At 40.9% G+C, this 20,091-nt stretch overlaps 1 protein-coding gene across 2 annotated transcripts; it reads right to left on the bottom strand.

Annotated features, from left to right (window-relative positions):
- Positions 1-83: 83 nt before the first annotated feature.
- LOC115389534 (sialoadhesin-like) lies at positions 84-14,598 on the bottom strand. 2 transcript variants are annotated; one of them, XM_030092936.1, is made up of 14 exons: positions 14,447-14,598; positions 13,809-14,153; positions 10,991-11,188; positions 10,443-10,793; positions 9,184-9,405; positions 7,122-7,466; positions 5,062-5,286; positions 4,719-4,979; positions 4,376-4,633; positions 3,986-4,243; positions 2,808-2,889; positions 2,413-2,470; positions 1,741-1,928; positions 84-1,660 (listed from the first exon to the last, which is right to left on the bottom strand). In XM_030092936.1, the coding sequence occupies exons 1-14, from the start codon at positions 14,499-14,501 to the stop codon at positions 1,603-1,605; spliced, it is 2,904 nt and encodes a 967-aa protein (XP_029948796.1). In that variant the 5' UTR covers positions 14,502-14,598; the 3' UTR covers positions 84-1,602. The 2 variants fall into 2 exon arrangements, with proteins under 2 accessions (XP_029948796.1, XP_029948797.1); XM_030092937.1 differs by lacking the exons at positions 13,809-14,153; positions 14,447-14,598 and having other exon boundaries at positions 10,443-10,806; positions 10,991-11,114.
- Between the last annotated feature and the right edge of the window lie 5,493 nt (positions 14,599-20,091).

Raw genomic sequence — 20,091 nt, 5'->3', positions numbered from 1 at the left:
AAGTGTAAGAAAATGTGTGGTTTCTATTTAGTGAAAAACACAATGAGGAAGTAATGAAAACAGCAGTGAAAGTTGACCCAACATCTCACATGGTTTATTTTCATTGAGTCAAGCAAAATACAGAAGAGCAAGGAGTTGTAATAAAGTTTAAATCTTCACATGTAGAGAGTACAGATGGATTTGTCCAATATTTATCATTTTTGTCAGTTTCTGTCTATTGCAGTGGTTCTCAACCTGTGGTCCGAGACCTCCTTGATGAGGTGTCCCAGATTTACATGTGAAAGCAATGACTGTTCAGGTTGAAGAGCGCGTCTGGGAAACTGCTCATTGTGACGTTTTGCTTGACTGGATGTGAAAATGAGTCAACCATAAAAAAAGAGCTCCAAAACCCTGAAGTATTTCAAGTCATGTGAATTTATTGTTCAAACGATGCTGAAATAAACTGTTTACATGTTGATTATTGACTGAAACAAGCTCAAGCCCTGCGTAAAAGAAGTGTGTTTTAAATCTGAGTCAATAGTTCAAGTTATATTAAAATTAGAACAATATTAAACTGTAATGTTTCAGTTATGAAGAGATTTAGTCATTAAATTTAAGTCATTATTGCCTGCAGACCTGCTGTTGAGAACAAGATCTTATCTTTAAATCCAGGAAAGTTTGAATTCTGTTCAGCTTTTGACTTCATTTTCCAAGCTACAAGTTGCACTAGTTCTAGTTGTTTCCTGGTCTTTTGACTTGGAAGCGATTGATCAATGAAAATATACTGTTTATACCACTGCACCTCTGCATGAATAACACAGGAAAAATGTTCTAAAAAGAAAGAAGGGTTCAAGAGTTCAGAGTGTTTGAGAAACTCAGGAGGGAAAAAAGCAGAAAAACTGTTACTGCGATGAAGGAACAAATAATTGGTCTAAAAGCACTGCATGATTTTTTTTCGTTTGTTTTTTGACAGATGCAACTTATGGATGTACACAACTGTACACAATGTACACAACTTATACATGTAACTTGTATAGAACGATACACTATAACAAACAAAAATGAGTCCACAGACATCCGTATGGACGGATGACCAAGTGACCTTTTGGGTGTTTCATAGATAAAGCCTGAGATTGATTTAGATGTGATTGAGTTTATACACTTGGGTTTATCTTAACCACTCTGTGGTGGGCTTAAGTTGTGTATTTTCCAAATACACATGTTTTCAGATTATATTTCCTCACATTTTGGAGTTACACTGGCAGTTTTTTGAGGGCAGAACTTGAGTTTTGATTTTTCTTTGGGATTAGAATGCGCACTAGCAACATTTCAGAAAAGCTGCATCTTCCCCTGTTTCCACGGACATGGAGTTGGAGCGTTTTTGTAAAGTTTCTTCCTTGAGAGCTGTTTTCAAAAAGTTACATTTTCCGTGGCTCTCTGCACCGTTGTGGTGTAAAGAAACACTCGAACGTTTTCTCTTGAACACGCTGTCGTGTGAGCGGGGCCTTAAATCTTTTATTCACTCTTGTTTCTCTCATAAACTGACCTCAGAGATTTATTAAATTCATGGCTATCTTTTGCATCGGCGCACACCCACGTTTAAGATGAGAGATCTCCTTCATTTTAACGGATTTTGCTGACAGTGCTGTACAGATTCTCAACACTGTCTTGACTTGTGGCCCTGAGAAAGATTAAAAAAACAGGTGATTAGAAAACAGGCAGGAATAGAAGCATCACGCTGACGTCCGTGTGAAGACTGACCTGCTGTCATTGGTGCGTCTGATGGCTGAGTACAGCACAGCTGCATCCTCCTCCTCTTCCTCCATGGGTCTGTGTGGCTGCACCGGTCTGATGTTGGAGTAGAGGCACTCGTCTTTCTGTTTGGAGAAGTGGACGCTGGCGTAGTGAAGCTCTGCAGGCTCTTCCTGCTGCTCCCGATCGACTCCGCGCTGCTTGAACAAGACACGTTCTCATATTTGTTTTGGTCGTATTGTGTAAAACCAACCTGAGCTTTGTTCCAGACCAGTTTGTTGAGAGTCAGCCGCAGCAGCAGTCTGAATGCAGCTTAAAGTTTCACTGAGCTGGTTTCTTTTCAGTCGTGCAGCTGCAGACCCTCTGTCTCACAAGTTGGTTCAGGTTATTTTTTCACTAAACTCCTTTTTACTGGAGAAGTTGTACCTCAATAATCCTGATGTCAGTCCACATGAGAGCTGTAACATCATTCTGTGGTTTGTGTTAGCGGCCTCAGTAAAGGTTACTTCAGTTTCTCGTCTGCTGCTGTCGACGCCACAATGATTTTTATTGGTGTCTCTTGTTTCAGTTAATTAAAACTTCAGTCATGAACAGACCTACAAACTGCTGACAGTTCAGTAAAACAGCCATGTTACAGCAGTGTTAATGATTTCTTATTTATTTGTTTTAATTCCAGCTCACCTGTTCAGAGATATTTGGTCTCGCTCCAGGTTCAGGTGTTTGTTTGCAAATCCTCTTCCTTCAGAAAAAAAGAAAAAAGAAACCAAAACAAACTGATATTTTTACATCAATTTCGAATATCCTGATATTCAATTGATAAAGTAATGGAAACTTACATTTTTAAATACACAGAAGTTCTCGTTGAAACTTATTTGAATACATTTGTGGAATGAAATAAAAACGAAAGAAACGTTTTGACCACATCCTCTTTTTACTGAACATTACTGAGAAAGTTTCAGTTTCCAGGGCTAAAATTAGACAAGCTATTTTCCACAGGGTTATTAAAACATCTGATCTCATGGTTGTTGCATGATGTCTTCAATCTTCAGCTGCTACAGTGACACCAAACCGCTCACCTCAATAATATGAAGACAGCGAAGAACACGAGCACCAGGATCACAGCAGTCGACGCTCCGACAACTGCTGCCTTCCTCGATTCTGGAAAAAAGAGACACAAAGGAAAGTGTCTATTGTTATACGCTTGTCCTTTTGACAAATGGAGTAATTAAATATAATCATTAATTCACATATTCATCGAAAATATCTAAACCCAGTAAAGAGCAAACTGAAGAATCATAATGAAAACTGGATGTATCCAGGTACTGTCAGAGTCCCAGAATCTCTTGTTTGGTTTCATATGTTACAAACGTACACTGCAGCAATTCAGCTGGAAGCCTGTGGAGGTGGGACAGTTTCATTTTCCACGTTAGTGCATTCACACCACAAAAACATCAAATATGTCGGCTCGCCGGGGAGGAAAAGACAGTACAAACTTATGCATATTTCACGTTGTTGTTATAATTTGTTATAGTCATATTTGCATGCATGATGGAATCTAAATGCCTTCCGGCAAATAAAATCTTTAAAAATATGATGGAAATATGAGCATAAGCAACGCCAGTCTTGTATTAGTATTCAGAATTTGCACTAAGGAACACATTTTGACATTTTATGCATTTTCTTTATGATGACAACACGAAGGCCCCGTTTACATCGTTTCAGGTGAAAATGCATCATGTCCGGGTTTTCGTATTGGAAAGGTTTAAACTGCTATGTTCATTTGAACAAAAACAGCATAAACGCTGAAAAAGATGTAGTTTTCATGTTGGACCACTTGTGGGTGCCAGTTAGTGAGACAGAGTGGGAACATTTCCAAAAAGAAGCATTTTCAATCGTTTACATGGTGACAAAATCGGAGCATTGCCATAAAGTTGTATTTGAAGTTGGAACATTTCTAAATAGTTTTGTATTACAACATTTACATGGAGACAGAGCTGGAGTGTTTTCCAAAATTTGTGATTTCAACACAAAGGAAGACTGAGTCTTTTCATAAAGTTCCAACTTGGGAGCTATTTTCATTGGCTGTGAGCAATGATGTGTTCATGGACTCCTAAAACACAGGAAAAGTTTTCTGTTCTCATTTGAAAATGTGTGTTCACGTGACCCAGATGAGACAACACTGCCAGCAGCCCCTCAGCCTCTCTGAGTTTAACAGCCCTGGTTTTTACTGCAGCATGCTGGGATGGAAACTTACTTCTGACCAGCAGGTTTACTGTGAAGGCATGACGTCCTCTGCTGTTCTGAGCCACACAGGAATAGTTTCCGCTGTGCTCAAGACTGACGTCACTGATGGTGAAGATGTTGTCTGATGCCTGAGGTGTGTCTTCACCCTCCCTGTACCAGCTGTAGCTAGCTGCTGGGTTAGCATCGCTGCTGCAGGTCAGAGTCACTGAGCTTCCCTCCACGATCTCACCAGACGGACTCACCGACACTGAGGGAAGCTTTGGACCATCTGGAGGAGAACGTACAGGAAACCACTCAGGAATCTGATCACACACCTGAGACATCTTTAACTGGAGAAACTGTTTTTGTTCTCATGAATCAAATCAACCTAATAGAAGTTAGTCAACAAGTTTGTCCTTACACTGAACATCTACCGGTCGGGATAAAGACATGGTTCCATGTTTGTTCTCAGATTTGCAGCTGTAGGTTCCTCTATCCTCCCAGCTGATGGAGGGGAAATGATAAGTGCCCTCTGGTCCATGAGCTAGCTTGTGGTGATTCCGGTACCAGGTGTAGTTAGCTGCTGGGTTAGCATCGCTGCTGCAGGTCAGAGTCACTGAGCTTCCCTCCACAATCGCTCCATGAAGACTCACTGACACATCGATGGTCTTTGGAGGATCTGAGAGAGGAGATGATTCAAACAGAAGTCAGTTGACCTTCCATGAATCGACACTTGTTTTTCCAATATCTTTCATTTGACTCACATTCAACATCAATGGAGATGAGTTGAGACGTCCTCTTCCCCCACTCGTTCTCAGATGTACAGTAATACTGTCCTGAGTCAGAAGATCGGATGGACTGGAGGACAAGCTGTGGGCCAAGGCCAACCACTGTTTCTTTGTTCTTGTACCAGGTGGTGTTTATTCTTGATTGGGTGGCGTCGTTGCTACATGTTAGAGTCACTGAACTGTTCTCCATGATTTCACCAGAGGGACTCACTGACACTGAGGGCACGTTCAGCACATCTGGAGGGAAAACATCAACGTGTTCAAGCATAAAAAGACAAAACATAGAAACTTTAACTGCCAGAGAAACCAAACAACTTACAAAGAGGAGGAGAGGCGTGGCTCTCATGTCCTTCCAAAGCACATGAGATGACATCTCCTGGATGAAAACGGGCCTCATAAAGTCTCTTCTTATTCTTAACTTTCACTCTGTTTTTAAACCAAACATGGTCAACATGACTAGCTTGATGACATTTGCTGTCACACTCGAGCTCTGCTTCAGTGTGGGATGGATGGATGGTTTCTGTAATCACCTTCACCTGTAGAGCTACATGAGAGGAAGAGACAGAACAGTGTTGGTTATAAGAAGGAATAAAACACACTTTGAACAGTTCATCTGATTGTAATCTGAACAATAAATTGATGAATAAAAAAGATAAAAATAAAGCTGAGTAAATAAGACAACACTGCAGTTTGCAGTGGTTTGTGAAGCTCTGGAACACTTTAACCTGTCACACAGCTGCTGCGTTGAAGGTTGTTTTTTTCTAACTTCTACTCTCAACACCCACAAACATAGAGGATTGGTATTATTGCTCTGTTGGTCCAGATCCTGAAAGACTTCCTGTGATCCATATATGAGTCTAATGTCAAACTGAGACAAGCGTTTGGTCCAAGAGCAGCTGACTGTGGGTGAGGGGAGGGTAGATTTTCCACGGTGGGATAAAGAGTGAAAGACAGTCGAACTCATTCACATGCAAATGTCAATATGTAATCATGTCATAAATATCTCCTCATTCTGTAATCACGCAGCATTTTGCATTATCACATAATGCAGTGCTACACACCAAAAGGAAACCTAACTTTTTCTGGGAAAAAAAGAAGCATTGTCCCTGAGCAAGGCAGTCCAGAGAACCGAGGCAACATGAGCAGAAGAGGTGGAAACAATATGAGTCACAGTGGAAAGAGAGGACATCCCAACAATTCCAGCAGGTGGCTGTGGCAACTTTGGCATCAACTGTGGTAGGTCCCCAGAAACCCTGACTGGGTTTCAAAACTGGGGTTCTGTGAGGTGAGAGTTCTGCCATGAGCTTTTATAAGCTTTTTTGATATTCTACTTTATGAAATATGGATTCTTTCATTTGTCTTCATGACTTCAAATATCTTTACAGAACTGATCATGTTCCATGTTGATCAAGCTCCAAAACAAATGCTGACAATGGCCACGTAATCTGCTCCTACACCCTGAGAAGCAACACGTTTTAATGTCTTATACCCCTTTCCCACTAAAACTAGTGATCGGCTATCGATTCCTTTCCCACTGCCTGCAGACCCGGGTCTAATCACCTGCAGGCGAGCTGCGTGGCTGCTGTCCCACGGGGATGACATCATCAGCGCGACGGAGCACAGCAAGGTAAACAACGTAGAGCAGCACAGTCCCCATTACCTGTCGACCAATCTCCTCTTCCCCACGGATCAAGCTCTCTGATCTGCCTGTCTTGCCAATGCTGGGTCACCTTGACAAAGGATATCTCACGCTGTGTCCAGAAACAACAAGCGTGCTAACGTAGGCAAGCTACGTCGACGTCACCACGTAAATTACCGCGTCGACCCGGGTCTGTCTTTCCCACTGAAGCCGATTAAAAAACGGGTCGCTTGCAGGGTTGAAATCCCGATGAAACCCTTTCCCACTGCCATGAGGAGCCAATTATTAGCGGATATAAAAGGGTTTTTTGGCCAGTGGAGAAGGAGTTAGACATGTTAAGAGGTAGAGAACATGATCCAGTCAACAAGCAGGTGATCTACTTCAGCCACAGCCACTCTAACATTTCTTGCACAAACACTGTAAAGGAAATGTGTGTGTCATTTCCTTCTGTATGTCCTTTAAAGTCAATCAGCTTCCATGTGTCCGCACGCAAAATCAAGTTTACACTCATTTTTATAGACGTGAAACTTTCGGAGATTGGGACCACAGCGTCGTATTCAAGAACCAGATCAGCTGCAGAAGAGGAGGAATACGAGGCGAGGAATACTCGTATGTCTCTCATTTTGCATTAGGTGTGACCGTTAAATCCTTTTCCTCTTCAAAGGAACGTGGAATCCCTCCTGCCTGGTTTAAAAGAAAGCTTTATACGTGACATTGTGAGGTTTCGCTTGGATTCATACCTGTGACTGTGAGTCTTGTTCCAGATAAACTTCTGCTGGTTGTGGAGTCAGAGGTCGTGAACTGGAAATGATACTGGATTGAATCATCGTCTCTCAGGTCACTGATTCTCAGAGTGGAGAATCCTTCTTTTTCCAAGACTTCCATTCTGTTTGCTAACTGTGGGTCATTTCTGAGGTCCTCTGGAAGCCTGTGCTGATCTCTGCTGTGATCAGGACTGAACCAGAACTTGGATTTAACATAATTTCTGCTTTGGTAAAAGCAGGAAATGTCCACGGATGAACCCAGGGCAGCACAGATCCTTCTGTCAGGACAGTTCACTCTGTTACACTGTTGGCCTAAGACACCTGGAACATACAAGACATGATTAACTTATTTAATGTAATTTTACTTTGTGAATAGTGATCATGAAAATCAGCATAAAGCACAGAATTCAGGAAAAGATCTCTACGAGCAGGTTAAAGTTCAGTCTGAACTGAGAGGCTCCTCTGTCTGTGTTTTAATGTTCTTCCTGTTTGCACTAAAAGTTTGTTAGTTTGACGTCGGGCTGTAAATCGAGGAGATGTGTCTTATTGTCTAGTGAATATCGGAACAACCTGTCCAGAGTGTCTCCTGCTCCGTTTACTCTTGAGACAGGCTGCAGCTTCCATGACCCAAAAGCAAAATCAATCAGGTCTATGTGGCAAAGCAGGTTTTACTGTATTGTATGACGTCTTTCTGCTGTGCAACAGTGAAGTGTTTGCATCAATGAAAACCCCTTGGAGTTTTGGGCTGTGGAGGGTTGTTGTTTAAGCTGCTTGTGATTGTTTGTCTTCATGATATATGTTCATGCACTAAACAGGAGGGGCAGGGGCAGGACACAGGGGCGGAAACCGGAACGTACGAAGGTTCAGTGCAAAATAAAAATGAGGAATTTCCTCACAATTGTTTTAATGGCCTGCCCCAATCGAGACTGAATTTATGATTTTATTATTTCAGCTATTCACCATGTTGGGTAGCTAGAACGCCCTCATAATCTATTTATTCAATCAAAACTATTAAAACTCCATGATCTTATAATATTCTACATCTAGAACTGTATTCAAAGCATTTAACAATTTTCTACCAAATATACAAAAAAATCTTCACAATACAGGCAACAACTCATAAATTGAGGGGAGACACAAACTTCACGATACCTAAATTTAGAACCACTTGCAGAAGTTTTTGTGTGTCTGTACGTGGAGTTAACTTTGGAACAGCCTGGATGTCACACACAAGCAGAGTCAAAACAGCCACAGGTTTAAGCTGCTTTACAAACAAATGGTCTGGTCTCAGTGTAAAGAAAGTGGGTCAGATGGATCACGTTACATGAAGAATCTGTCATGAAATGCTGACGTGTGTTTGTTTTTTCCTCAACACGTCACTGTTTAGCCATTACGCCGCAGGTTTTGTTGTTCATCCTGTCTCTGAGTTGATCACAGGAAGCATTTGGAATTTCACTGTCATGTGAATGATGAGGACTTTGGGCTGAAATTAAAACGTTCTCTTCTTCCTGCTGCTTTTTGAGCAAAATGAAAAAATGTTTTTCTTTCTATTGAAACCACTAAGGTTATTGATTGTTCTATACAAGCTTTTTTTTTTTAAACAGAAATATTGCTGGCAACAAATAAAAAGTGAATGAATGAATGAATGAATGAATGAATGAAAGAATGAACTTCATGTGGTCACTGAACTAAAATGAGTAAACTCCCCTGGATTAGAGGAAGTTTGAACAAAAGGCTGTGATCTCAGTAAAACAGAAGGCTGATCAGGAAGGTGGCAAAAAATGATGAGTATATTCAGCCGTCAAAGAAATAAACATTCCACAATATATTGCTTGTATTTTAATGACACAGTTTTGCGATATTATTTGCAAATAAAATTCATTTTCAGAACAATGAAATTAGAGAAGCCAACTGGGAGTTGAAAGAACCGGTTCTTTGTAGTGAAGAACCAATGAAATAGATAATGAAGATAACTCATCACTACAACACAACCAATCAGAGGCGCCATGAAGTCAGGAGATGTTAGTAAATTACTCACACACTGGAGGAGAGGGAAAATCCTCATGATCTGTCAGAGCACAGGATATACTGTCTGCGGCCCAGAAGTAGGCTGAATAAGTGGATGGTGCTCTCTGCTTCACCTTCTCTCCATTCTTGTACCAAACATACGAGGGATTATATGGTAGAGAACATCGGCTGTGACACTCCAGGTTTGCCCATGAACCACTCGATGATGTCACCTTCACCTGCAAATCTGGATCTTTCAACAAAAGAAATGAAATAGCACTGAATCAAATATTTACAGAAGGTTTTCCCTCTGAAATGAATATGAACAACGTACATTGGAATACTATTATGAAATGATATGTTTCTTAAAGTTATTTTTCCACCAATTATTTTACAATTATGGACGTGAATCTTTGTGAGGACTTTATGTTTTTGTTTTCCTCTGAAACCAAACCTGACCCTTCACAGTGGAGAGTCTCAACATGATCCTACAATAACTGAATAGTTTTGCTCAAACTCCATCATTATTTATTATTATTATTATTTTATTAACAGTTGACGTGATCTGTAATTCAAAATGTGATTGTGAGAAGAGTTTTGTCCGATTTGCTGGTGAAGTAATATAGGTTATAATACTATAGCCTGTAAAGCCTGCAAAAATGTAGTTTCTGACTAGATAGACATGCTTAAATAAATCAATAGTTTGACATTAAATATGAGTAAATGCAGAATCTCAGTTTTCATGTGAAGGTGAACTGTCACAGAATGTATTTTCATCTGTTGTGTTTTTTTCTTCAGTTTTCATGTCATCATGTTTGTGTCCAGCTCTCAACGGCAGTGCTTCACAGCTGTTGATTCTGAACTTTTCATGTTTGACTGTTTTGTGTTTTTATGAATCTCAATTCTGCCATGAAGGTGATGCAGTGAAATATGATTGTTTCTTTCCATCACCCACAACCCAAACCAGGGTTTGGAACCTCTCCACAACTTCAAAAGGGATTTTTTTTCCCTTTCCACTGTAGTCTGGACTTGCTCATGAGGAATATCTGTGTATAGTATCTGTGTAGCTGAACACAAACTGCCTCATTGAAACATAAAGCGTTGTCTATAATGTCCAAGAATCACACAAATGATCAAATGTGACTGAGATCCTGTTTGAAAGTGAAAACTTGTTGAAGAAGCTAAATTCACTCTGAAACCCCACATTGCTACTGATCTACTAAAATGTGTATAAAATAGCTTTAGCAGTACGATGTGTTTCTCACTCTGTGAGTGTTTGTGTCTCCGTACCTGTGACAGTCAGAGCTACTCCAGGTAAACTGCTCCTCCATTCAAAGCTTCTTGTTTTGAATGTGAAGCGATACTCGGCTGAATCACTCTCTCTCACATCACTGATTCTCAGATAGGAGTCAACTCCTTCATAGAATTCCTCAACACGACCTGCAAACTGTGGGTCTTTGCTGAGTTTCTCTGGCCAAGAGGAATTCACCCACTGATGCCTCCGACTGGGACTGAACCAGAACGTTGATGTGATGCCTTCACTGCTCTCGTACTGACAGGATATAAACACCCAGGATCCTTTCATCGCACAAATATTTCTGTTTTGATATGTCACTCTGCTGCAGGCTTGATCTTTTAAACCTGAAAGAAGAAACTTTGTCAAAACAGAAAAAAAAAATAAATTCAAGGCCAGCAACAGAAATAACCTCAATGTGATAGAGGTTCATGACGTAACAGTTTTATTAGATTTTATTTAAACTGCTATACCACTGAAGTTATGACATTATAAACATTATGAGGTTCTACATGATGTGCTGGTGAGGATGGAGTACACTCACACCGCGGAGGGGAGGGGAAGTCCTCATGTCCTTCAACAGCACAGGAGTAGCTGTCCCTGGAATGAACCCAGTCGAAAGTCGGCTCTCCTGAGATTTTCTCTCCATTTTTGTACCAGATGTAGGAAACATGACCAGGTGGCTGACATCTGCTGCTGTAACACTGTAGTCCGCTGTTGGTATAAAATACGGTCGACAGACCTGTGTTCATAAGGAAAAGGCATAAAATTATTTATGTTCACATACATACATCCCTGATTGCAGACAGTGGCCCTCATTTATCCAACGATCTTTCAAACGGGTGTATATCTGAGGTTATACACGGAAAAGGAGCGATTTTGGCGAAAAAAGAAACTTTTCGGAGATGAAAATCAATCCTCTCAGGTCTGAGGTGGAGGTAAATCAGGATGAGCTCTTTGGAAGAATAAAAACTGGAATTAAAGACGAATTAAAAAAACGCTGTCTGGAGGAAGCTCGCGGTGGCGATGAACAGTGTCGCCTGGACAAACGGACACCGGCTGAGGTCTGAACAAATTATAGGTCCGTCAATTTAACTCCGATATTGCAAATAATGAAGCTGACTCACGTTATACAGCTCAGAATTTTATTGTTTTGTTTAATTATGTCTCAGAGCCAGACAGCAGCAGCACCGCGGCCCGGTCTCCTCCCCACAGCGGTGACGGTCCCACCGAGACACACACCCAGCACCGGACCCGGTGCCGAGCATTACCTCAGACCGAACAGGACACAGGACTGAACAGGACCCGGGACTCAGGCCAGCGAGGGCGGCGCGTGCCACCCGCTGCTGGTGCTTCTTAAATGAAAGACAATTTATAGAAGACTTAATAAAATGTTTGACTAAACGTTGTTGAGACTGAGTTTGAAATGAAAAAAGGATGCTTGAAAGCTCTAAGTCTCAGCACAGATTCTTTTATTTGATTGAAGATGATCAGACAGCGAAGAAGGCCTCATGCTTGCAATAAAATCAAAATACGAGGCTCTCGGTCCATCAATCCTGCGAGAACAGATCTCAGTCTGAACCCCGACATCGAAGGATCAAAAAGCCACGTCGCTCTGAACGCTTGGCCGCCACGAGCCAGTTCTCCCTGTGGGAACTTTTCTGACACCTCCTGCTTAAAACCCACAAAGTCAGAAGGATGGTGAGGCCCCGCTTTCACGGTCTGTACTCATACTGAAAATCAAGGTCAAGCGAGCTTCTGCTCTACACGCGCCGCCCTCGTGGACTGAGTCCCGGGTCCTGCTCGGTCCTGTGTCCTGCTCGGCACCGGGTCCGGTGCTGGGTGTGTGTCTCGGTGGGACCGTCACCGCTGTGGAGAGGAGACTGGGCCGCAGTGCCGCTGCTGTCTGGCTCTGAGACATAAACGAAACAATAAAAATAAGAGGTGTACAACGACAGTCAGCTTCATTATTTGAAATATCAGGGTTAAATTAACGGACCTATAACATGTTCAGACCTCACCTGGTGTCTGTTCATCAAGGCGAAGCTGTTCACTGCTGCCATGCTCGTTCTCCAGACAGCGTTTTTTTAAATTTCCCTTGTAATTTCAGTTTTTATTCTTCCAAAGAGCTCATCCTGATTTACCTCCACCTCAGACCTGACAGGATCCATTTCCAGCTCCGAAAAAGTTCTTTTTTTCCCAAAATCGCTCCTTTTCCGTGTTTGACTTCAGTGGGCGCGGCCTCATATTTCAGGGTGTAACATGATAATGACGATCAGGTTAAGAGCTCACTGTGACTCTGCAAAACAGATGAAAACTGAAGTCTACATTGTGTGAAGAGTGAAGAAATAACTTTCTGTTGATCTTAAAAAAAGGTAATTTCAATAGACTTGGTATTTGTCTGGAAGACGAGGGATATATTTATTCTGTTTGTTTTAATCACTAATGCAAGAAAAGACCACTTTTATAAAATTCATTACATTTTCAAAACCTTTCTCCTGTTTGACTTTTTTGTTTAATTCATGTTTCATTAATTTGAAATAACCCTATTTCTCATGCTGTTTCCTCATGAAAAACAAAATGAACATTTAAGATTACTATATCTGTTGTTCATACTTGATTTTTTCTAAATTAGCCAAGTTATTTTTACACCACTGACTGTGGAAGAGAGATGTTTTTTGGCAAAATGAAGCCTTTTGGTTAAATTTTCTGTCCACACAGTCAAAGGAATATTTTGAACACATTAAGATCATTCAGCATCACTGAGGCTCTGTTTACGCCACAATCTTTCAAGTGAAAATGATTCACTTTTGCTTTTCTGTTTCAGAAAAGTTTCAGAACATTGTCTGTTTCCACAGAAAAAGCAGAAAGACTGAAATGTGATGTAGTTAGCATGCCAGGCCACAAGTTGGCACTGCTGGTTGTTTCTGTGATGAAATGATGAAGAACTATGAGAACAATGTTCCATAAACAATAAGAGTGGTGAGAACATGGATGTCTGTATGCACAAATGATGAAGTTGGATTATTATCACAGGTGACTCTCAACTCAAAAAATGCCAGGTCCCAGGAGAATCTGGACTGGAAGTCATGACACTGTGGAGGAAAACTCTGTTGTTATTGTCCGTCTGTGTTAAAGTAGTAATTATCACTGCCATGGTACATGTGGGGAAGCAGCATTTTTGAAAAGTTGTGTTTTCCCCCATTGTCGTATAAACAGACATCCAAAACGCAAAACACAATCAAAATTTTCACACACAGAAAGATCGTCCTGTGGGTCGAATTAAACCCTTTGGAGATGACTGTGATTGAGTCTTCATGAGAATTAGCAAAACTAGACAATTCAGAAGAATAAAGAATTACCTGTGACAGTGAGAGTGACTCCAGGTTGACCAGTAAATCTCCCGTCCTGTTTGTCTGTAATGAACCTGAAGAAGTACTGACCTGAATCACTGCTGCTCAGATGTTTTATTGTCAGAGTGCAGTTGTTGTTACTGCAGTGATACCGCACTCGCTTTGAATATTGAGGGTCTTCTCTCAGATCCAAAGGCTGACTTTCATGACCTTTTGTGGTCCAGATTATTCTCACAACCTTGTACGTGGGTGGATATATGTAGGAGCAGGATATGTCCACTGTGGATCCTTCAACGGCGCAGATGTTAGTGGAAGTGTACGTCACTCCCCAACCTGGTTCTGTGCAATGAAGCACTGGAAGAAATGGTCACCCATTAGTATCTCCTCAGTCTTCACTCATCACTTTCACACTCACCACGGAAAAACTAAACATCCACAGTAAAGTCGTAGAACTCAGTCAAGAAACTGATTCAGTAAAGCAGTAAAACAGACTTTCTGTTCTCATTACAGCCAAAAGTGCTCAAGCTAAATTTTTCATCACGTATGAAACGGAAGACATTCATACTCGTGGACATTTTTTTTTCCTCAACCGCTTCAGTGTAAATATGCTACAATATTCTTCAGACACAAATGTGAATTGCTATTACCTGGCATCCAAAGGAGAAAAACAACAAATCCACAGCGAGCTGCTGTTAAGCCCATCGTTGCTCCTCTCGTTGGTATCAGTGGCACGGAAACATGTCAACAAGGTTGAAAAGAAATGAAATAAAACTGACGAGATCGCACTAATGCTCATCGACAGAAATGTTTCTTTATCTGTGAAGCTAAAACTGGTTAGTGGAGTGAGTATAAAATACAAATGATGCTATAAAATACACCACATCCTTCCTCTTTTCAACTTGAAGCAGATGGAAACAGAAGCTACAAGAACAAGGAGGGGACTTCCTGAAATAACTGAGCATTAAAATGTCGTCTGACTTCCTTGTTCTGTCTTTTTTCAGTCTGCATGAAGAACCATTTTTATATGTTGAAGAATCTTGTTCAGCTGGAGTCCTTCTTTTGACAGTATATTGATGGAAAGTGTTCTGATTTCCCTTGTTAATGAAAGTCCCTTTCAGTGAACTCCTGGTGTGTCGTGTGTCTTCACCCACTTTATGTACAAGTCAAAGTATTGTAACACAATCATGAACAGTTATTTCTGTAGAATCAGAATGAACGTAGATTTATAGGTTAAAGCATTTTCATGTTCTTGTTTCAGGTTGTGTTTATGTTGGATAGTTTAATCCTCTTGGTTTATCTATTAATATGGAGGTGTTGAATCGAGCTCATGTCTGCCTTTGATCCTCTGTGGTGTGTTTACTTCCACTTTCTCTCCCTTCTTGATTCTTTTGACTCTGCCGTTCAGTGATCTCTCCTCCCATAACTTCCTCCTCACAGTTCAGTTGAACCTGTTTGTGAACTTGGGTTCTTCATCTATGCATTACTCTAGTTTTTTTTTTTTTTTTGGGATAAAAATGTTCATATTTGATACTTTTTTTTAATCTGAAAATATCTGCTACATGATCTTCAGACTAATGTTGTCTGAAGATACCCACATCTCCTACAGTTCAGAAACTTACTACACTCCCCCAGATGTACAGAGCCCCTAAAATCCTCAAAGGTGATGCACAAGATAAAAATATCTCCACAAATGTCAGACTTCCCTGAAGCATCCCAAACAAACTTCATAGGTTTTTTTAAGGGTGCATCCCACATATACATATCTAATGCCATTTATACAATACTTTTTTCTTTAATTTTACATTTTATCTTGTCGATTCTCATGAAGGCATTAAGTGTTTTATATTTTAATGAGGATGTATCGTGTTCTTTTAGCTAGTCCAAACCCTAGAAATGGCATTAACATTGTAATAGTTTATTTTTGGCACTAAGGAAAAGTAATTTTGTGTGAAATAAAAGATTTTCTGGGGCTAATTCTGAAACCTGGAAAAGAAAACGCTCTGTTTCACTGTACAAAGCCTCCAGAAGTCTCCACACCTCACTAATACTTAAAGGAACTGTATCATGCTTTTTTAGCTAGTCTAAACCCTAGAAATGGCTCTAACATGGTAATAGTTTATTTTTGGTGCTAAGGAAAAGTAATTTTGTGTGAAATAAAATATCTTCTGGGGCTAATTCTGAAACCCGGAAGAGAAAACGCTCTGTTTCACTGAAAATCCCGCCTCTCCTCCTGTGGACTTTGACTGACAGCTACTTCAACCAATCAGCGCTTCAAAACAAATACGCTGGCTAGCTTTAGCTCTTTAGCTCGAGCTTCTCCACACACAAAGACTTTTCCTGTTAGAAACTCACCAAGCGCAGACCCTTCAGACCCTCCAGACTCTTGCTCTTGCTTGACTGTTGCTTTCAGACGATGGTTAAAGTTTATCTACGTAATCGGAGTTACAAAAAAGCGGCAACGCTGATTGCCGAGGGCCTGCGGAAGGGGGGCTCAGGGGAGCCATCTTCTCCTTGTGACGTGAACGTGGGGAACAGACTGTTTTCAAGGCACAAAGGAAAAAAATGCTTTGGGGGTGTTTTTGGTGAGTACATAACTATATAACAAGGTTAGAACATACAAAAAGTGAATTTTGCATGATACAGCCCCTTTAAGGCCGGTCACACCGCCTGAACTTTGCTGGAGCGTTCCTGGAGTGGTGAAAAAAATTCATCACCGCTCATAACCGTTCACCACCGTTTAACAGAAGTTGGCCTCCGTTAAAGCAACGCCGTGTACGCTCGGCCACCGCTGGTGTTACCGGAGGGGCCCTCCTACCGCTCCGAAAGTTTTGAGCTGCACAAAATATTCCGAGCCGTGAGGAGCGGGGAATTTTCCGCCCCGGCAACATTCACCCCCGCTCCACCAACGCCCAGTCAAAGTTTGGCACCGCTGGACACAAGTTCGTGGACGCTCGGGTCCGCTAGGCCAACGCAATCTTTAATGCTGGACCACCGCTGCTTCACCAGTGTTGCCCAGGCGGCGATTGAACGTTGCACAAACGTCGGTGGAGCGGTTGTAAGCCTTCTACGAGCAGACACGGGGTTGCTGGAACAGTGGAATGGAATAATACATGAAAAAGGCTGAAGTAATAGTATTTTTTCACAGTTGTTAACACGAGAACAGCCAAGACGGTCTGACAGACCGTTTGGGTTTTATAATTCAAATCAGGCTTTTTTTTTTCTGCGATTAATTTGCAGATGCCCGCATATGAACAGGGAGCTACCTCTGGCAGCAGACAATCAGACAGATGGCCAAAAATATCAACCAAATCCCAAAAGAAAGACAATAAAAAGAGGCATAAGAGTTATAAGGTGGAAGAAGCGGAGATGTGTCGAATATCAGCGATCTTGACTGGAGTGAAGAGGAGGAACGTTCTGAATCAGAGTCAGAACAGCCACGGGCCAAACAGCAAAAAAAAAAAAAAAAAAAAAAGTAATCCTGCTGCCCCAAAAATGCCCGACTGACCTCCAGCTGCTGCACAGTCCAGCGCAGAATCTGCAGTGGCGCATGGAAGCGCTCACGCATCACCTCCAGTTTACTTCCATAATAACTTCTATAAAATAATAATAATAATAATAATAATAATAATAATAATAATAATAATAATAATACCGTATTGGCCCGAATATAAGACGATGTTTTTTTCCAGAAATTGCATCCTCAAAAGTGGGGTCGTGTTATAATCGCGGACTTACGGTAGATGGTCAATACGCATCCGCGCCGCTAGATGGAGCCAAAGTATCACTGACCAGAGAGCGAGTGGAGCGATGAAATGAGATCAAATGATCTGATGAAAAATGGCGGATCATCTGGAACAAAGGGGCTGAACGCTGGACAACTGAGCAAACAACAGAGGCGAAGTTATGATACCAACTTTAAACTGATGGTGATCAATGCAGCAGAGTCATCAAACAACTGCCAAGCTGCCAGGAGGTCTGATGGAGCAGAGCCTCGTTCGTATTGGAGAGCACAGAAAAAACACTACAGATGCTAACGCTATGAGAAAAGCTTTCCGTGGTCCTGAGAGAGACGCTTCAGAGAGGCTGATAGAAGGGAGAGTGAATACGTCTCTGAAAGACGGACAGACGGAATGTCCACCACCAGAGCCTGATTCAGCTGAAGGCACTGGAAAGTTATTTACATCATTTATGCAGTTTGGACCCCTTGAGGCATTTGTTGTTTATTGTTTCTTATTTTGAGAAAGAGAATATATTTTTTAATTTTATATCTCATGAAATGTTATCTCAGTTGTGAGTTTTTGAGTTTATAATAATTGTATAATAAAAAGTTGTTTTATGAGTGACCTTACTATCTTCAGCATTTTTTTTTTCACAAAATGATCATTGAAAAATAGGGGTCATGTTATAATCGGAGTCGTCTTATATTCGGGCCAATACGGTAATAATAATAATAATAATGATGATGATAATAACTTTATTTATATAGAACTTTATTTATATAATCAGAGTTCTCGAAGCAGATAAAACTCCACATCAACAGTTCAGAGGACACTGTCAGAATCAGGCCTTTATGGTGAAATAGCTGCTTGAAAAAACTATGAAAGAAAACAAATAAGCAGAAGAGATCTGAAAAACTCATTTTTATTTCATGTTGCTTCTGATAAATACATTAAATGCTGATCCACAGTAACAGAGATGATGCATATTATGAACACATAAGCATGCAGTGAGGTCTTGTCAATGTTTTCCTCTTCAGGCTCTCTGCCACCATCTTGTGGCAACGTGGTGAACTGACAACAAGTTGACTTCATTCAAGTTAAAGACAAAAGTACTACAGTAAGGATGAATTCCATAGAAACACAGCAAGAATACCACTTTTCCAATCAGTTCAGCAGTTTTGAATTGATTTAAGTTTTCACATGATGTTCGTTGGATCTTCTTCACAGTGCTGTACAATGCAGACGGATCTTCCAAAGGATCCAGGTGGAAGTGTCTGAGAGGAAAACTGATTAATCAGATCCAAAAAAATAAGCCCTCACATAGAACACAATCTCAGTTAAAATTAGGGATGCACTGATACCAATATCAGGTACAGAGTTGAATAAACACACCAAGTAGTCGTACTCTTAAAATGCGGCAAGTACTGTGTGACGGCATTCATCAGCATCGTCACCTGCAGGTACACAGGAGACTGTAAATGACAGCTGTGAATGATGATGTCCTGCCACAATATCAAGAGGAGGGATGGAAGATAGTTAAGTTCTGAGATGACTGACTCCTTATAAACTCCTGTTTACCTGATAGATCTGGCTTATGTATTTATTAAATTAACAAATCCGACACTGTCTTTACTTCTTTTTTTCTGAGTGATTCTAACTTTATATTTAAAAGACATTTGTCAATGTGCAGGTCAAAGCACTCAAACGCAGGCAGCAGTTCTGCGTGGAAACACATTTAATTCCACAAACATGAGAAAGAACACAGGGACAGTGCTCATGCAGGAGACAGCCCTGGAACATGAGCTGACACCGAGACAGACACCCAGAGATTCACAATGTTCCAACAATCACACAGGAGGAGAGCAGGGCCTAAATGGGGAAAACACAGGTGTAACACATGAGGGTGACGAGCACATCCAGAAGTCTACTGGCAAGGAGAACAGGAGGTGAGACAGGTAAGGATAAGGACACAGGAGATGATGGGAGACCTCACCAGAGAGGCGGGACTCAAAGGATCCTGACAAAATTGTACATCACTTTCAATCTTTTGCACTGTCTCTGTTGTTATGTCTCCTCCTACTTTTGTTTTGGTGTTGTGCTTAAAAATATGGTTTGGGGTTTTAAGACTTCCTCTGTTTTGAGGTGGGATTGGTTTGGGCCATGGCAGAGCGCTGAGTATCGGTTTCAAAGCGTGGGGAGACTGTTAAGTAGAAAAAAAAAAAGAAGAACTTCTTGCTATGTTTAGTTAAAATAAAATTGTACAGTGACTAAAACAGGTTTTCCAAAAATTGGTTACAATCATGTAAAGCAAAAAAAAAAAAAAAAAAAAAAAAATAGAGATAATTGTAAAACTGTTAGCACCAATCAGTTCATGTGGAGCAATAAACTATTGGAGACCAAAAGCTCTGCCACAAAAGAACATCAGCTCTCAGAACATATCAGTTATTTTTTACATGCTCCAATACAAACCACAAGAATACACCAAATGCAGCTTTTGCAGCTTTGTCATTAAATCCCTCACATTTATAATGCTCATGGTTCCACACTTTCAGTGTCTAATGAACCAAAAAAAA

This window comes from Salarias fasciatus, chromosome 6 (assembly GCF_902148845.1).
Source record: "Salarias fasciatus chromosome 6, fSalaFa1.1, whole genome shotgun sequence".
Lineage (NCBI taxonomy): Eukaryota > Metazoa > Chordata > Actinopteri > Blenniiformes > Blenniidae > Salarias > Salarias fasciatus.
This window is presented reverse-complemented; position numbering and strand designations above follow the sequence as displayed.